We start from the raw sequence: 17699 nt of genomic DNA on the forward strand, positions 1-17699 counted from the left end.
AGACGGATCATGATATCGGATATCGGTACTGTAGCAACATCGACATCCGATATCGTCATCTGATATCGGTACTGTAGCAACATCGACATCCGATATCATCATCAGATATCGGTACTGTAGCAACATCAACATCCGATGTCGTCTGCAGATATCGGTACTGTAGCAACATCAACATCCGATATCGTCATCAGATATCGGTACTGTAGCAACATCGACATCCGATATCGTCATCAGATATCGGTACTGTAGCAACATCAACATCCGATATCTGAATATCAAAAAAATGGATGTTGGAAATTTGATTCCCAGTATCCGGTACAGCATCCATCACGATAACGCAATCTGAGACCGGTATCGGGATGGGGGATCATAATGTGTGATGAATGACTGATGTGGAGAGACAATTCGTTCAGTCATCCGTCCATAAACCCAGACTCCGCGGGATGACGAATTAGAACGGAACGGATGACGGTTCATCATCCGTCCAAGAAGGCAAGCATGCAGGCTCAAAACCCCAGATGTTCAAAAACCTCGGATTTTCTCCCTGTTCTTTGATCCGCGCTTCCGGAAGATGAAAACCCTCTCGAAGCCCGGAATTCCAGTTATTTCCTCCTTCCCGACGCCAAATTCCTCGAAATTCGAGACCCAAATCTCAGTTTTTGATCCTCGCCGGCGAATTCCGCTATATCGCCGTCGGCGTTGTTCCTTGTTTGCTGTGAACCGCAACAGCGACGGAATAGCGATGGCGTCGCCCGTGGTTGTGTCTCAAGAGAAGGGTTCTTCGAAAGAGGACAAATTGTGGGGCGGACGGTTCGAAGAGAGCGTCACTGACGCCGTTGAGAGGTTCAGCGAGTCCATCTCCTTCGATAAGGCGCTCTACAAGCACGACATCAGTGGCAGTCGAGCTCATGCCTCGATGCTTGCAGCAAAGGTGAGTTTTTGAATCATTTTTCATCGATTGTATGATGATCTTGTTGTGTGATCTTGCATTCCCTGTTTCTGAGTCGTAAAATAGCCCTTTTTTGTGGTGATTTACGAGCTTGTTGTCGTTCGAAAATTTATCTTTAGCTCCTTGTGTCGTTCCCACTGAAGACTCTTAGATTTCTATCTTCTTCGTCTACAACATTCCATCCCTGTGGGATTTGATTTGAAAGAAGCCATTGAGATTTGAAATACCCATCAATTATATCAAATTTTTGTTCTTGTTCTCTTGTCTTTCGACATATTTTATTTGAATGTAGTTTACGGGCTTTCGACGCTTCCTTCCGTCGGTTTTTTGTTGAAAAATATTGGATTTCTATATAGGTCTACAACAAATATGAATTCTGATTGTAATAGTATTTCTAATACTAGGGGATACGATTGGTTAGCAAATGTTTCAAATTTTAAAGTGCGCTCATTGTTTTTTACTTACTCTAGTATGAACTGTTGAGCTTTTGTGATGCAGGGATTGATAAGTTGCACTGACAGGGACAGTATATTAAGTGGGCTTGATGTGATAGAGAAGAGAATCGAGGCTGGAGAATTCGTCTGGAGAACAGATCGGGAGGATGTACATATGAACATTGAAGCAGCATTGATAGATATGATTGGTGAACCTGCTAAGAAGTTGCATACGGCCAGAAGCAGGAATGATCAAGTTGTGACTGATCTTCGGCTTTGGTCTAGAGATGCTATTGATGGAATTCTGGTTCAAATTAAACGGCTCCAGGTTCGAACTTTTATTCATTTATTTTTTTCTTACTTGATGCGTGCTTCTATTTGGTATAATAATGCCAGGTATTTATGATAATTATCTCCATAATAATGGAGATTTTTTTAATTAAAAAAAATCTACATATTTTTCACTGTAATGGTCATTTGTCTTAGACGGTTGGATGATGAGGATGATGACTTTGACAGAGCTAGGAAACGCATGATGAAGTATCAGTCTCTTCTATATATATTCACTGCTGATGCCAAAACTAAGGTTGATGGTTGATGATGAATTTTTCATCATCATCCTCCTGCCCAAATATCATCATCGACCAATGGACGGCAATGACAAGGACGATTCGAATTCATCATCGTCATCTTCATCCGTAAATTTTGTCATTTTCATCTTTGTTTTTCATGGACACTTGGATGATCAGGATGATGACGATGATGAACTTTAGAAACCAGATGACGATGATGACGAAACATTATCTTTGTCAATGATGCTGAAAGATGGTTGGCGGATGATGATGATTTTGTCATTGTCATCTTTATCCACAAATCTCACTATCATCATCCATATTTGGGCATGGGCAAAATATAATGGTGATGACGATTCACTTTAGAGATGAATCATCATCATCTGCGTCATAGACTTTTCATTCAGAGACAAATCCACGTCAGACACTATTTATGATTCCTTGTTCAATTTTTAATGGATTCAAACCGTCGATTATTCATCTTCCTTCATTCTTTCTTCTTGTTGCTTGATATCTCGTTCATATACATCTATCATTTTAGCACGATCAAATATTTGATGGTCTCTTCATACATGATTGAGCTATTCAGGAATGGTGAAAGGTTTATTGGAGTCAAACATTCGTATTTTCATCATGCTCTTAAGGGCTAAAATGACAAGTCTTTGTTACTTAAGGGTCATAATTTGAACAAATCTTGTTCATACTTTACATGGAAGACCGTGTCAATATTTAGGCTGGTCTCCTGTAATGAACCACTCTAAAGCTAACCATTTTGGTGGGAATGTGGGTTGGTGGGAGCCGTCTTCAATTTTTGCTAGGTTTGTAAGAAAACATCGTAAAAAATGGAGATAAAAAGTTCGGACGAAAAATGTTTTCATTTTAAAATCAATCTTGAAATTATAGAAAAACTGTCTAAACATTTTTGTGATTTCGTTTGCTTCGTTTTTTGGGATCGATGGGCTGATATTCTTCTGATTCACATTTATATATGCTTTTTTCTATGTTGTACGGTTTCAGGTAGCCCTGGTTTTGTTAGCTTTGAAGAACGATGGGGTGATAGTTCCTGGATACACCCATCTTCAAAGGGCGCAGCCAGTACTTCTACAGCATCTCCTTCTTTCATATGTCGAACAAGTAAGGCTTCCTTTTCTGAATATTATTCAATATATAGGGGTCCGATTCCAGTTGCCATAAAATTTCTTGAATCTACAGGGTTATATAAATAACCCAGTTTATCAAAGACTCTTAAGCAATTATCATTTGAGTGATAGTGTATTTAAAAGGAAACTGCCCTAAAGACAAAATGGTGGAAGTACTGCTGACTGAGGTTGCGGATGCTAACATACCTTTTTTCTCGTTTGTGGATATTACTCGTCATTGATTTCAACTCTTCCTATCGGTACCCTATGCTTGAACGGGATATTTGCTGTTGAACGGGATGCTTGAAATGATTGAACGGGATAGTGTATTTCATTCGGTTATAGGTAATATTTGCGGTTGTGTGATATCTCTCTGACACCACATTAAAGTTATCTTTTACACGACTATGCTAAAAAAAATTTATCATTTACATTTTCAGTTTCGCGACATCTTCAAATATTCAACGTGAAAAAAAAAGTTTGTCAAGTGTTCATTAGTTTACTTTGGCTTGTTTAATTTATCATGTTCGACTGATTCTTAAAGGTTACTGTAGCTTGAACGGGATGCAGGTCGATTCGAAGATTGTAGAAGCCGTTTGAATTTCAGCCCTTTGGGTGCCTGTGCCTTGGCTGGAACTGGTCTTCCTATTGACCGTTTTATGACTTCAGAAGCCCTTGGATTTACTGCACCAATGCGGAACAGGTGTGCTTGTTTAATATTTTACCATAACTGCAATTAATCTCGACCTGCATGCAAATCTTTAACTTATTCAGTTTTGGACAATTAGACCTTTTTCTAATTAGACTGCGTCCATATTTGTGATACTGCAGCATCGACGCCGTTTCAGACCGTGATTTTGTTTTGGAGTTTCTATCGGCCAACTCCATCACCGCCATTCATCTTTCTCGGCTTGGCGAGGAGTGGGTCCTGTGGGCATCAGAAGAATTCGGTTTCCTTGTACCAAGTGACTCTGTCTCCACTGGAAGCTCAATTATGCCGCAGAAGAAGAACCCCGATCCGATGGAACTCGTTCGTGGTAAATCTGCAAGGGTTGTTGGTGACCTAGTCACACTCTTGGTCCTCTGCAAGGGTCTCCCCCAGGCTTACAATCGTGATCTTCAGGTTAATGGCCCTCAACATTGGCTGAACTTTAATATTTAAATAATTTCTGAGGTGGTCATGATTTTGGTGTTTCTTGTTTGTATGTTTCTTCTTTGTTGGATCAGGAAGATAAAGAGCCTCTTTTTGATAGTGTCAAGACTATCATGGGGATGCTCGAAGTTACTGCTGAATTTGCCATGAACATTAAATTTAATCTGGCGAGAATTCAGAGGGCTCTTCCAGCCGGACATTTGGATGCCACAACCTTAGCTGATTATCTTGTTAACAAGGCAAGTGTCTTGCTGTCCTCTTTTTATTTATAGAAAAAAGTCTGATTAGTTTCTGCTATTTTTGCTTACATTTAGAACCTTATAAATATTCAACTTGTAGTGTCCATTAGATAAAGTGATAGAGCATCATCTACTGCCTTCATCTTCACTGCAAAAAAGAAGATATGACAAAGTACTCCCAAATATCACATTTATATCACAAATAAAGTGATACATTTTTTGTGGCCCTGTTTGGCTACAGCCATTGATTATTACCTGAGAAGTGGTCGATAAATTGTGTTATACTTCATGTTAGACAAAAAAAATTCATCGTCCCTGGTGAGTGATGTAGTATTTCTGTAAACACTTTTATTTTCATATTTGTACACGTACCCATAAGGAAATCCCTTTAAGAATAGAATCAACAATTTATTATAGACCCAGCCCAAGACTTTGTAATCTGTATTTACACAGACTACTCGAAAACCAATGGTAAGACTTTGTTTTTCCTGGAAAAACCCTAGCCATTGGGTTGACAGTGGAAGCATTCAAACTCAATTTCCAAATTCCGATGCTTAATTTTTATATTAAATATCGTCTTTCTATTTATTTTCCAATGTCCAAATGAAAGAAAAACTAACAAATAAAACATGAGAGTCTATACAGATATCTTTCCCCTCATACTTTTCATTGGCGTCCATTTTCTTGCAGGGTGTGCCATTCAGAACCTCCCATGACATTGTTGGAAGATCAGTTGCCTTCTGCCTCACAAAGGGCTGCCAACTCTCTGATCTAAACTTAGATGAGCTCAAGGCTGTTGACCCAATTTTTGAGGAGGACGTGTATGAGTTTGTGGGGGTCAACAATGCTGTGTCAAAGTTTTGCTCGTATGGGTCAACAGGTTCTTCCTGCGTTACTGAGCAGCTTAATCACTGGGTTTCAACACTTGGCATCGATGCAGCAACCAGCAAGTAGGGACAATTGGGAATCTCCAAGTAGGGACACTTGGCACAGACTCTTCTATGTGTTATTGTTATTCTTGTTTAAGACCCAATGGCAACATGCTTTTAGCCTTCAACTTTGCATTCTTAGCTCTTAGATCATGTTGAAATCATCTGAACTAGCATGCTATCATAATTTATTCAGATCGAATGCAGTTTGGCATGCATGCTTGAACTTGCATTTCAATTCATTGATGGAGAGGGTAGGATGTTCACTCTTATATTTTCCCTTAATCCTGATAAAAAATTTGGATTGTGTTCTTGCATATAAATTGTATTTTTTCCAGAAAATTTCAGAGTTACTGTATTAGGATTTTGTATGGTCGAAGTCCCTAGACCTCGTTGGATCACACCCCAGTTATATGGCAGAATAATGTCGGCCAAAACAGACCCATATACTTCAAGATGGATAGATTGTGGTTGTGGAGAAAGGGTTCAGAGAAGAGGTGATGTCATGGTGGTCATCTCAACCCAGCCAGGGCACAGCCACGGTGCAATTGGCCACCAAACTCGTAGACTTGCGCCTGCATCTAATAAAATTCAAGAAAAAGATCTGAAAAGATTGACACTGCCGCAGAGATGAGGCCTTGACACGAGTTCAGTAGACGGATGCCCTAGAAGATATACGGCGCCTAACTGATATTGAGCACACGGAGAAAAAACTGCAGAGGGATAGTGGAAGAAGAAGACAAGAAGCTAGAGCTTGATTGGAGATAGCGATCTCGCCATCTATGACTCAAGGATGGGGACGCCAATACTCGATTTTTTTCATTTAACGGCAAATGGAAGACAACGCTCAAATCAAATACTTCAGTTGAAAGTGGGGGCGCAAGAAGTTATCGGGACACAAGTGATTAGAGAAGCGTTAGAAAACCATTTCAGAGAAGTAACTAAAAAGGGGTCGGAACCAGTGAAGATGGAGTGGTAGAAGTGCATCTAAGTTAATGCAAGTCCAACAAGATGAGCTGGAGAAGCCATTCCTCGTGGAAGAAGTGAGGAAGGAAATCAAAGTCTTAAATGAAGAAGGTGCACCGAGCCCCAATGGATTTCTAGTATTCTTTTACAGCGAATTCCGGGAGGTTTGGTCGGATCAGAGATGATGAGTACACTTGAAGAGTTTCGGCGTGGTAACTATGGCTTGGAGAGATTAAACCGATCATACTTATTTCTGCTACCCAAGCGCTCTGGTGCCATCAACATGGGGAACTTTAGTCACATTGCACTTCAAATTTCATATATCTTATCACCGCCATGGTGCCGTTGAACCGGCTATGGGTGGCAATTAGGGACCTAATCGGACCATTTCAATCAGCTTTCATCTTGGGTAGGCAGTTGGTGGACAATGCAGTGGTGGCAGGGGACATCGTATCCGCATAGAAGACGAACAAGAGTAAGGGTTTCATTCGGCAAGTCGACTCCGCTAAAGCATATCACTCCCTCAACTAGAGATTCTTATGGTCTGATATGCGCAAATGCAGGTTACCCGATGAGTGGATGACATGGGTGAAACGATATGTCACGTCTCATTCATTCTTGATATTGGTCAATAGTCGAGGGATGGATCTGCCCTAAAGGGGAGTCCATAAAGGCTGTCCGTTAGCACCACTGCTATTTCTACTGGTGACGGACACCCTGGCCACCAGCACACTCAAAGCCTGCAAACAAGATCTATTCAAGGCCTTTCAGATGGTGGGCTACATTGAGGGCGTCCCTCTTTGCAGTATGCGGATGACACCACGTTTTTCATTGAAGTCTCGATAATAAAAGCTCGTGTTCTATCAACATTACTTGATCTATTTGCGGACTTCTCAAGGCTGCAACTCAATTGAGGTAAGTACGCTTTCGTGGGCTTCGGAGGTACCTTAGAGGAAGAGACACAATGTGCTAGAGCTTTAGGCACACCTCGAGGATTGCTCCCAATGTGTTATTTGGGTCTCCTGTTGACAAGGCGGCATATTCTAGTTGTTGAATGGCAATTGGTGGTTGAAAAAGTAGAACGAGGGCTGGAGCAATGGCAAAACAAAGTACTTTAGAAAGGGGGAAGGCTGGTGCTTCTACGTTTGGTGCTTTCTGCTATCCCGATATTCTACTTATCTGTATTTAAAATACCAGCGGAAGTGGTAAATCGACTGGAGGGGCCAATGAGACGATTCTTCTGGGGAGGCAATGGAGAAGAAGAACGAAAGGGGTTGTCGCTTGTAGCATGGGAGATTCTATGCAGACCAGTAAAGTAGGGAGGGCAGGGGATTCTTCATTTGGAATCAATGAATTTGACACTTTTGACCAAGTGGGTGGAAATGATTGCGACTTTAGCGGAGGGCTGGTTTTCAACGTCCTGAGAGACAGGTATAGCTCCGAGATAGATTGGGAGAGATGTTGGGCTAGAGTCAGAGGAGAGTCCCCCTTCTTGGGCGGTTCGTGTTAAGCCATAGCTCGCATTCGTAAGTTCTTTGAGCTCAAATTAGGAGATGGGGAAACATTTCATTTTTGGACTAACAACTGATCCAATCACGGCTCCATGAATTAAGGTTCCCAAGGCTATTTGTTTTAGCGAAGAATCACGAAGCCACGGTCTGGGAATGTTGGGATGAAGCTTGGGTCCTTGTGCTACCAAAAGCTTTATAGGAGCCACGGTTTGAGGAGTTGTTGGGCTACAAGTGACACTCCTACCATTCAGATCGGTAGTTGATTCCCACGATGGTTGGATATGGTGGGGGCCGTCTTTCTTGATGAAAGATTCATATCTGAAAATCCAAGGGACAACTTGAGACAATGAGACAACCAGTAAGACCTGCCACATGTTGATGACGTGCAAATCCCCCGTAAAGTGCGGCTCTTATGTTGGTTGCTGAGGTGACGAAGGCTGGTCACAAGGGTCTATCGGCGGAGATGGGCCCCTACAACTCTCATCGACTGTCCTATGTGTGATAGGGGTGAGGAAAATTGCTCCCATCTGTTCGCGTGTTAGTTCGCGTAGGGCGCCTGGGCATCGCAACATTTACCGAGGGTGGATATCTCCTCGGTCAAGGCCTTTTGGATTTCAGTTTTAGAAGGGAGACATAGAAGTCGATTGGATTGGGGGAGCTTACTCGCGGTGCTCTAGACGATATGGCTGCATCGAAATGAGACAGTGTTTAAAGGGAGGGCAGCTTCGGTGGAAATGTCGCTCATGATGTGGAGGCGCTGATGTCTTTTTGGGGTGGAGGGAGAGGATAGCCTTTTTGAGTTTGATTGTATATTGTTTGCACAAAATCTTTACTATTAATGATAGCAGGTAGGCCACCAGTTTTGGGTGGTCTTCTTTATTGTTAAAAAAAATCAAATACTTTTGAAAATAAAAATAAAATGTTATCTGATATGATCATGTACCCCCATGAGTATCTTCGATATTTTAGTCATTTGATATCTCAGGTCTTTTTCTATAAATACTTGCACCCTCCTTTTAGTATAGCAGTCAAGAATCAATGTAAGATTGGTTACTTCACTCACTATCTCTACCTTGTCCCTCGATCGTCCATCAATCCCCTACCCCTTCAATTGCATCACCAGATCTTCAGCCAGCTCCTCTCCAGTCTGATCCCTACCCCATGCTGATCAATTCTCTTCTAGTATTTGACGATCCTTGTCCCTGTGACCATCAACCCTTAACTATGTTTGTAGGCCGCTCATCCCTTGTTTTAAAACCAATTGAAGCTTCTTCCACTTCTCCAAGTACTGGAGCTCTTCCCCTACTTTTTGTTGAGGGATTATAATTAGGTAGTTAACTTTCAAGTTTCCAAGAGAAAGCTTTAGTTTTTGACAAAAAAACACAGTGCCGAGTACAATCAACCCCTATAGTTGTGCCCGTAGAACAGTCTAGCCATGCCCTGGAGCCAACCAAGGAGATTTTATTTATTAAATGTAGTGTTCAACAACATTTATTGGGGTAGATCGAGCGTACATGTCCCAATCACACACGGACCCTACTCGCCCCCACCCTTAGTGCAGAAAAGAAAAAAATACATGAGTGGTACCCATAAGTAGCCAAAAGAAAGTTGCTCTTCGTTATTAGAGTGCTGGAGCCCTCACTGTGGCAATGCATGGAGTGTACGCAATCCCTCCTGCCGTCCATAAATGTCAACTTTGTGGTGCACGGCATGTAGGCCTATCAGGCAAGAGGGCGAGCTCTCCCACCTCCAGCGCTCAATACAATATGCCAGTCTCGCGGGCCCTCCTTTGATAGTGTGCAACGCGTACGAAGAGCCGACAAGCCAAGACGCTCAACGCGATCGCATCCACGAGCTGCCTGAGGAAAAGAGAGGAAAGAGTTTGTGTGCATTCTACGTGGATGGCAAGGGCATCCACTGTGTGGTTGCCCTCGCGCAGCTGGTGACAAGGCGAGGTCTCTCCAGGCGAGGTCAGCACCGCATAATGTCATGCCATACGTGGTGTAGCCGTACTAAGAGCATAAACCTGCATGAAGCTCGTCAATCCAAGAGAAAGCTGAAGGGTGACCTTTAGCTTTTTCTTGGATGCCAGGAAGAGCTTTCGGTCCTCTTTCTTCGAATACATTGTGACACAAAAAGTAGAAACCAACATAGGAAGATAATAGCATAGTGGTTTCGCTCAAGACCACTCCAGGCTTAGTGAGCTCATTGAAAACATTTATGTATCTTCCAAACTGCATTGACTGGGAAGATTGACAATAATCTTCTTTTTGTCAAAGTAACTGACGTATATTTGAGGTTGCCTTCCAACTAGTTTTCATGTTGAATCATGTAGATTGAATCGATACTATGATCAAACACATCTCTTTCGGGTTGAAAATGACATCAAAATCTGCAATGTATTCTGGAATCATGTCAAAATCTGAATCAAGTCTTTCAGTTATCAACTTGTTTCTTGTTTTTGCAATTTTAGCATGTTAGACCTGCCCAGGCACCCTCCAAGGTTTCTATGATACTGAATATTAGTTGCATATATTCTTGCTGAATATAACTTCTACTGTAAAGGAGGCCAAAGTTTTTCTTGCTTGCAAAATATTGCTAGCCTTTAGTATTAGAAAATCATGTTTGGAGGAGGAAATTCATTGTTGACATTCAATTGACATTAATTTCACTAAGTACCCTGCAAATATTTTGTTTAAAGAATCGATTCAATGAATTTAAGTGATGGAAGTTTTGACATTACTTATCTCATCCAAATGATACCCATTTGGATGAGGGAAAATAGTAAGTTTCTCATGGCCTCATGCATCATCATCAAAGTTTATGGATTACTTTATTTCTCCTGACATCATATTTTTACATTTCCATTCTCTACATTTATTGGCACTTCAATTCTATGCGGAGTGATAATTTTAAAATATGCTCCAATCCAATTATATTATAAAAATCAATCAAATTCTCCATCTGCAAATAAAGCTGTCATGTATTCTTCATTATCAACAAATAATATTTAAGATTTTACATAAACACTCTAGGAGAAATAATAAAGATTTTTAAAAATATGTGACAGGAACTGTATGTCCACTAATTTGTTTCCTAAAGGTCTATTATGATTTGATTTCCAATAGAACGTAGTACTTCAATTTTTTAAAAATTTTTTCATGCAGCATATTATGATTTGATCGCCAAAAGAGCCTAGTTTTATGCATGATTTGTTTTTTTCCTCATGGAATGTATCATTTCCTTCCATGAAATGTAGCTAGATTATATTCTTGATTCTATGCAAATAGTTACCTACTCAATAATGGATCTTTGAGAATAAGTCTTAAGTACCACCATGGATTTCATAACTATATTGAGATTATGTCAAGCCCATTAGATGGCAGTTAAAATTCTATCATTGCTACAAAATCATAGAATGCAAGAATCCAAATAACATCTTAACATCTCAATAGCTTTAAATTTTTTCTCAGATTTCTTGTCCAGAGATAGTATTAACAATCAGAATACACCATTATGTAAAAAGTGCTACAATGTTCTGCTATGTCTCGTCTCATTATCTCATACAAAATCTAAAACCCATGTTACCAGAGTTTAAAATGATATTTATATATGTCATTGACATCACCTAAATTCACTTACTCCGGTTTCATTAAAGTCTATCAACTCGTTAGGAAATGGAAGTCCGTGCTCATTTGCTCGCAAACATGAAAACAAACACAAACAAACACACACAAAAATGAACAATGATATTAAACATAAACACACTTGCAAATGGTTTGATAATGTGCTTGCCATATTAGGAATAAATAATGGTTTTAGAAATGAAGGTAGACTTTATTTTATGAATTTACATAGACAAACATGTGAAAGATATCAAACAAATATCCATACGACAAGAACACAAAAAAATCAGCGTTTGTTGTTGCTGACTAAGGCAATATGACCTCATTAAGATAATAAGAGTTACAGGTTTTTATGTGGCAAAGGTTCAAGGAAAATCACTATGAAGTGGAGCCCTAAGAAGCTTTTGTTTGTCTGTGGGTAAATAGGATATAGAGTAACAATCATTATTAGGTTGAATTAGTCAATGGAAAAAGATATTTTCATCAAAATTTAGCCAAAAAAGGCCTGCCATTTTCAGAGTTCTGAGAGAAGGGACAGGGGTTCCAGATGCTCTATGTTTCATCAAAATTGGCACATCCAATTTTGCCAAATATCTAGATCTCGAAATAATCCTAAAAATTTACCAAAGTGTTCGGTGAAAAAAGAACATAGTGGAAATCGAGGATAGCATAAAACTAATTTGATTTTTACCCCTGGTTTAGGGTGCATTGGTGATGGTGTCTAGTGGCATGATGATGCAACCCTAGATGATGTTTCTAGGCCATGCCATCTAAGGGATTGCCTTCTTTGGGAACCACACAGTTTTGTTCCCCAAGTGCCTCTGGAATATAATCATGTATGACATCTGGTCTCACATCCCTCAAGGCAGACAATATGGGTATGATGTGGCCAACATCTAAGTCCCAATTGTTTTAGACAATTTTCATTATCGGAGGCTCAGTGATTTATGCTAGGATGGGCTACGATGACATTGGGAATAATAATGGGGCAAACTCTTAACCCCAGTGGCAAATTCATGTAAGGTTCTTTTACATGATCAATAATTCAATCATATTACTACATGAAAAAAAGAAAAATGGACCTTAAAAATAATAATAATAGATGATGATCAAATCACCTTGCTGGAGTCAAATCTGCTATCATTTATTCTTTGAACAAGTCGTCGCAAGCCACAGAAATGTCCAGACTCAAGAGATACTCCCTCTTTTGGCACACTGAATCCTCTTATCTTTTTCTTGAAAATCATTATCATCCTTCTGAGATCATCTCCTCAATGTTTTAGTCATGTCAAGGTTGGGCCACCAAAGGAGAGGAGAAACGGAGGCACCCAGGATGAATTTACAAAGAAATACCCATATATCTTTAGTGTATTCTTCTTATGTGTGGGATCCTCTAGGCCCATGCATCAATTTAGTAGTAACTCTATAATTATTTGTAAGCTAAAGTAATGAATCATTTGTAATAAAATTATATACATATATTAAACTTGGATCAAATTAACTCAAATGATAGATCAAGTTGTTAAAAATAGGTGCTAAGCTAAAGCGAATGCAAAAAAAGGTACGAAGGAGTTCCAACTCTTTCATGAAGCCTTTTTGTCATCAGTTTCTGTGCACACATCATCTAAATCTGTCTAAAACTCCCATGATCTCTGAGGGTATGGTCAACTGTCAAAATCTTATAGTTCAACCTAGTTAGGTTTGATGTGGTAGGAAATTATAGGAGAACTCATTTTCTAATATTTCTAATAATTCGTTAAAGCATTTCATTGTATCATCATTGACTGCATTGTTATCAGAATTTCATTGGTATCCCAAAGGCACACAGTTCCTTCTTGACTGCATAATTATCCATGTGCACTTTTTGCATAATTATCTTTGTGCATTTATAGTGTTGTCATCAGGATGAAATATTGAAAGCAACATATCATTGTGCGTCCAAAAGATATCTCTCGTATCTTAGGTATAAGGATCACTTACACAAATCTCAATTGAATCAAATATGTTAACATGTGGTATATAATCATCTAACGATACATAGGAATCAATTTTGTGAACACTATCATAAAGGCCACACTATCTCTCTGAAAACATCAAATTAGATCAATAAATTATGCTTTTATACTTCATTTTTACGACATATTTTTAGTTTTGCACTAGCATTATTCATCATTTAACGATAAGTTGATAATTTTATGATTTATTTTTGTAAAATTTTCCTGTATACAAGTATTTTATATTGGAAAGATTTTTTAAATTTCCTTCATTTAAAATCTCCAAAAATATTGTATCATTCATTTCCCTATTTTCTACAGAATGATGTGATTTATTTTTAAGGCATCGAATGAGTCTTGAAAATTTTAGTCAAATCAAAATTCTAAAATGAAAAATTGATGGGAATGTGACACACAAATTTAAGTGTACATGAGTGTAGTATGATACATTTTTCCCCATTATGAAGAGAACGCATAAATTTTGGGTTAGATTGTGTTTATTTACTATACACATTCCTCTCTGATAAATAGTTGAGTGTCCAGATATTGTAATACTGATTCAGAAATATGTCAAATTTTATTGAACGAGCGATACCATACACCTATTTCATTATGTAATATTGAGTATTTGAAGAGGAGAGACCCTTAACTTCCTCATAACCCTTCATTTAGAGAACCTAAGTCAGGCATTTCATATTTCCTCATTTAAATTCATTGAATCATATCTTTTCTATATTACTTCTAAATAACAGAAATATACTTATTCGCAAGAATAATAGCATAAAATGAAAATTTTAATGCTATAAGCTTTATACATGTGATAAAATTTTGATCAATTAAATCATGCTTTTATATTTTTTACCACATATTTTTAAATTCATCTTTTACGGATAAAATGAGAAACTTATGATTATTTTCCTACGCTTTATTTCTATACATATTATTGATTTTTTAGACTAAGCCCACTTCACTCGTTAGAGCCAAGTGGATTTCTAACATCTTCTTTGAGTTTTATTTGAAAAAAAAGGACTTGTAAATATAATGGTGGATTTGGGATACAAATGGAAGGAAATGGGAAAACTAAGCCATCTAGTAGATAATAAGAAGAGGCCCAATACACAAGAAGCCGAAAAGAAGCCCATTCAAATCTCCTTAAAGACCAGGTCAAATAAAGGCAAGAATAGTGGAACTAACCACAATTTTAATTTGAAAGGCCTTTTTTAAAACCTGAGTAGGGTGGAACATGGCTGTAAGCTGGAAATTTAGAAATATGAGCCTTCCAAATTCCTAGAATCGAACCCAATGGCTGGGAAGCTTAGGACCCTTACTGTTTATTCTCTTCTCACCTCTCTTCGTATCTCATATTATATTTATGCTACCAAGTTGTTGTTGGAGGCCTAGTACACAATATTTCTTTGTTTCATTATTTTTCTATAATAGTGTGGGAGAGAGTTCAAGGGTGATCAAGATTACTAGAGAAGAGCACCACTTGGCCCTTGGGGGAAGTGATAAGGTTCGTGTGATCTCCTGAATGTTTAACTTGAATTTTCTCAACTTTTTTCTAGATAAATATTCCATTGGATAACCTAGACTTCAAACTTTCCAATGCATCAAATGTTAAACATTCCTCCTATATCAAAAGTTACAGGTTTTTCAGTATACTACCCGCCCAGCGGAGCGCTAGGGCCCACAAATTGGGGATGAAGGTTTTCTTTAACATTAAATCTTATTCCACAAAAATATAAATCACCTAAAATGATTATTTTTAAAAGATATCTGAAATGCAATTTACTCTCTCAGTGTGTGATCGTTATTGATTTGATCTTTACCTTCCCTATTCTATGTAAGCAAAAATGTATAAATAATGTTGCATAAATCAGATTCTTAATCGACTTATTTAGCCCAAATTCTGGTTTATTAACATGTAATTTAAAAACTAGTACTGAATTTTTGGTTATAGAAATGTTTTTATGGTTTATTTTTAAAATTTATAATTTTTCTTGAATGTGTGGATAGCAATTCAATTTGTTTTTCTATAACTATGACATTGACCTTGTTTCTAATATACTCACGTCTTTTACACCTCAAGCTACCAGTATTCTAGGGGAAGGGTTAGTGTTATTCATGGATTTCCCATTTATGTATCAGGCTGCTTACACTCCAATCTGGCTGATACTGCTACCCATGAATCCTAAAATGCATCAGAATTCCAAAACTTACCCCATTTATTAATCTAAAATGCCCATACCATGGTTCTAGACTTTAGAGTTAAATGATGATTCAAAAGTCTAATTTTAATTTCACATTATTATAGTTTATATTTATTTATTAATATGACACAACCTTAGTTAAGGAACATTATAGTGGTACGGTTTTAGTCCATAAGCCTTGCAATACTTGATGTAGCTTAGTCCTGAATCCAAAGAGATAGCATCTACAACACTTGACTCTCTAAACAGGTTTGTGATTGAGTCTACAAGTACTAGAGCACTCTCTAAAAAGGATAATGATATAAAGGAGAACATGTCTCTCTAAAAAAGGAATACTTTAAATTGTGTCTTCCAGGTTAAAATGAGACCTTACATAGATGATATAGGGTCCATAATAATAGTACCCCTTAAAATACATTTAAATTTTTGAAAATGAGACAAACAAGACAAAACAAAATATCAAAAACTACACAGGTTAGATCAGAGATATTCTAAATATTTGGGACCTATATAATTTTTCAGAAGATATTGTGAGGCTCAACAACTCTCTGCTAAGAAGAAACAAAACATCTCCACCTCAAAAACCATTTAACAGAGTTACAATACATATTTTAGTAGAAGTAGAACCTGTTAGAGTATATTGTGGGTTTCCAGGTAATGTTTTACTTATCTTGTTAGCTTCTATATGATTTTCCACTTGGACTCATCACATGTTAATGGGCTTGAAAAAAAAGAGCTTTTGGGCTACATGTGATGCCCCTCCTTTGAGAGAGTGATAACATGGATATTTAATACTTTAATATGATCATATTTACATGTCTATTTGCATTAAATCACTCATATTTGCATGTTATCAAGCTTAGAATGACTAAATCTACTTTTAGAATGATTTTATGAATTTTCTAAATTTTTTAAGTATTTTTTGAGAATTTTCTGACAATAGATTATAAAAGAATATAATTTTTTAGATAGAATATGATTTTTCTGGAATTGTTAGACATTAAATTTGGAAATATGTGATTTTTTCTAAGTTGAAATATATATTTATATGTATTTTTGGGCTTTTATATTATTAATATGAATTTTTAATATGTTTTTAGCCCTTTACTTCGCGCCGCCATGTGTCGCCGTTCGATTCTTTTGAAAACGACAAATTATAGCGATTGCTGATGATTGGTATCAGCCAATCATTAGCCATGCAATCATCGCTTTATGATTCACGAAGCGATGATTGCACTTATGATTGTCACTTCGGATTTTTATTTTCTGTGCATGATGACACGGACGACTAAAAAAAGAAGGCATTTTTAGCAATAAATGTGCGCGTACGCAGAAGCAGAAAATGACAAAATCAACTTTTTGTTTTTTTTTCCTTTTCTTTTTCTCCTAACGATGGGTGACGTGGCCGCACGGTAGGGTGCCACGTGTACACTTGGACTGCACACGTACACGTGACACGCTCATATCCCCCGTTGATGAATAAAAAAGGAAAAAAGGCAGCGTGACGCATGTTGACGCACTGCCACATCAGCCTCACAAAGAATCTTTCTTTTTGTCCTTTTTCAGGTACAGGTGGCAACTCCGAAAAGCACAAGCGTGGAATATGAAAAGGCATAAAATCTCAAGCGATTTGACTGTTCAACAAAAACAGAAAATGAGGACGCTGACATGGAGAGAAGAAAATAAATGGCTTGGATTGGCTCAACTTCAAATGGCCATAAATTTTGTTCTACTACTCCAATTGAGCTGAAATTTTCAGCATTGCTTCGTCTTCCCCTTCTCTTTCCATCCATAAATAGACGAATAAATCACTGTGAAATTCATCTTGAACTTACTTCTTACTTGTGTGGGCTGATTGAAAGATAATGAGTTTTGAGATCCATCAAGTGTGTTCCTGGTGCCCTGTGTGTGTGGGGAGACGCATTAGAGATGAGGGGGAGCTTACCGACACTTTTAAATCACCGTGATCCTGGCGGA

At 38.1% G+C, this 17699-nt stretch overlaps 1 protein-coding gene across 1 annotated transcript; it reads left to right on the top strand.

The window, feature by feature from the left end:
• Window positions 1-526: 526 nt before the first annotated feature.
• LOC144700944 (L-Aspartase-like family protein) lies at window positions 527-5543 on the top strand. The gene is made up of 7 exons (XM_078572545.1): window positions 527-931; window positions 1448-1711; window positions 2973-3089; window positions 3649-3797; window positions 3926-4217; window positions 4322-4486; window positions 5177-5543. Exons 1-7 carry the CDS (start codon window positions 572-574, stop codon window positions 5438-5440), a joined length of 1611 nt encoding a protein of 536 aa, XP_078428671.1. The 5' UTR covers window positions 527-571; the 3' UTR covers window positions 5441-5543.
• Window positions 5544-17699: the final 12156 nt, after the last annotated feature.

This window comes from Wolffia australiana, chromosome 3 (genome assembly GCF_029677425.1).
Source record: "Wolffia australiana isolate 7733 chromosome 3, ASM2967742v1".
NCBI lineage: Eukaryota > Viridiplantae > Streptophyta > Magnoliopsida > Alismatales > Araceae > Wolffia > Wolffia australiana.

Bases quoted from the DNA above. Each gene is read 5' to 3' on its own strand.
- LOC144700944 (XM_078572545.1), top strand. From the start codon at position 572: ATGAAAACCCTCTCGAAGCCCGGAATTCCAGTTATTTCCTCCTTCCCG. The intron at 3,798-3,925 runs GTGTGCTTGTTT...GTGATACTGCAG, and splicing joins ACTGCACCAATGCGGAACAG to CATCGACGCCGTTTCAGACC. The intron at 4,218-4,321 runs GTTAATGGCCCT...TTGTTGGATCAG, and splicing joins CTTACAATCGTGATCTTCAG to GAAGATAAAGAGCCTCTTTT.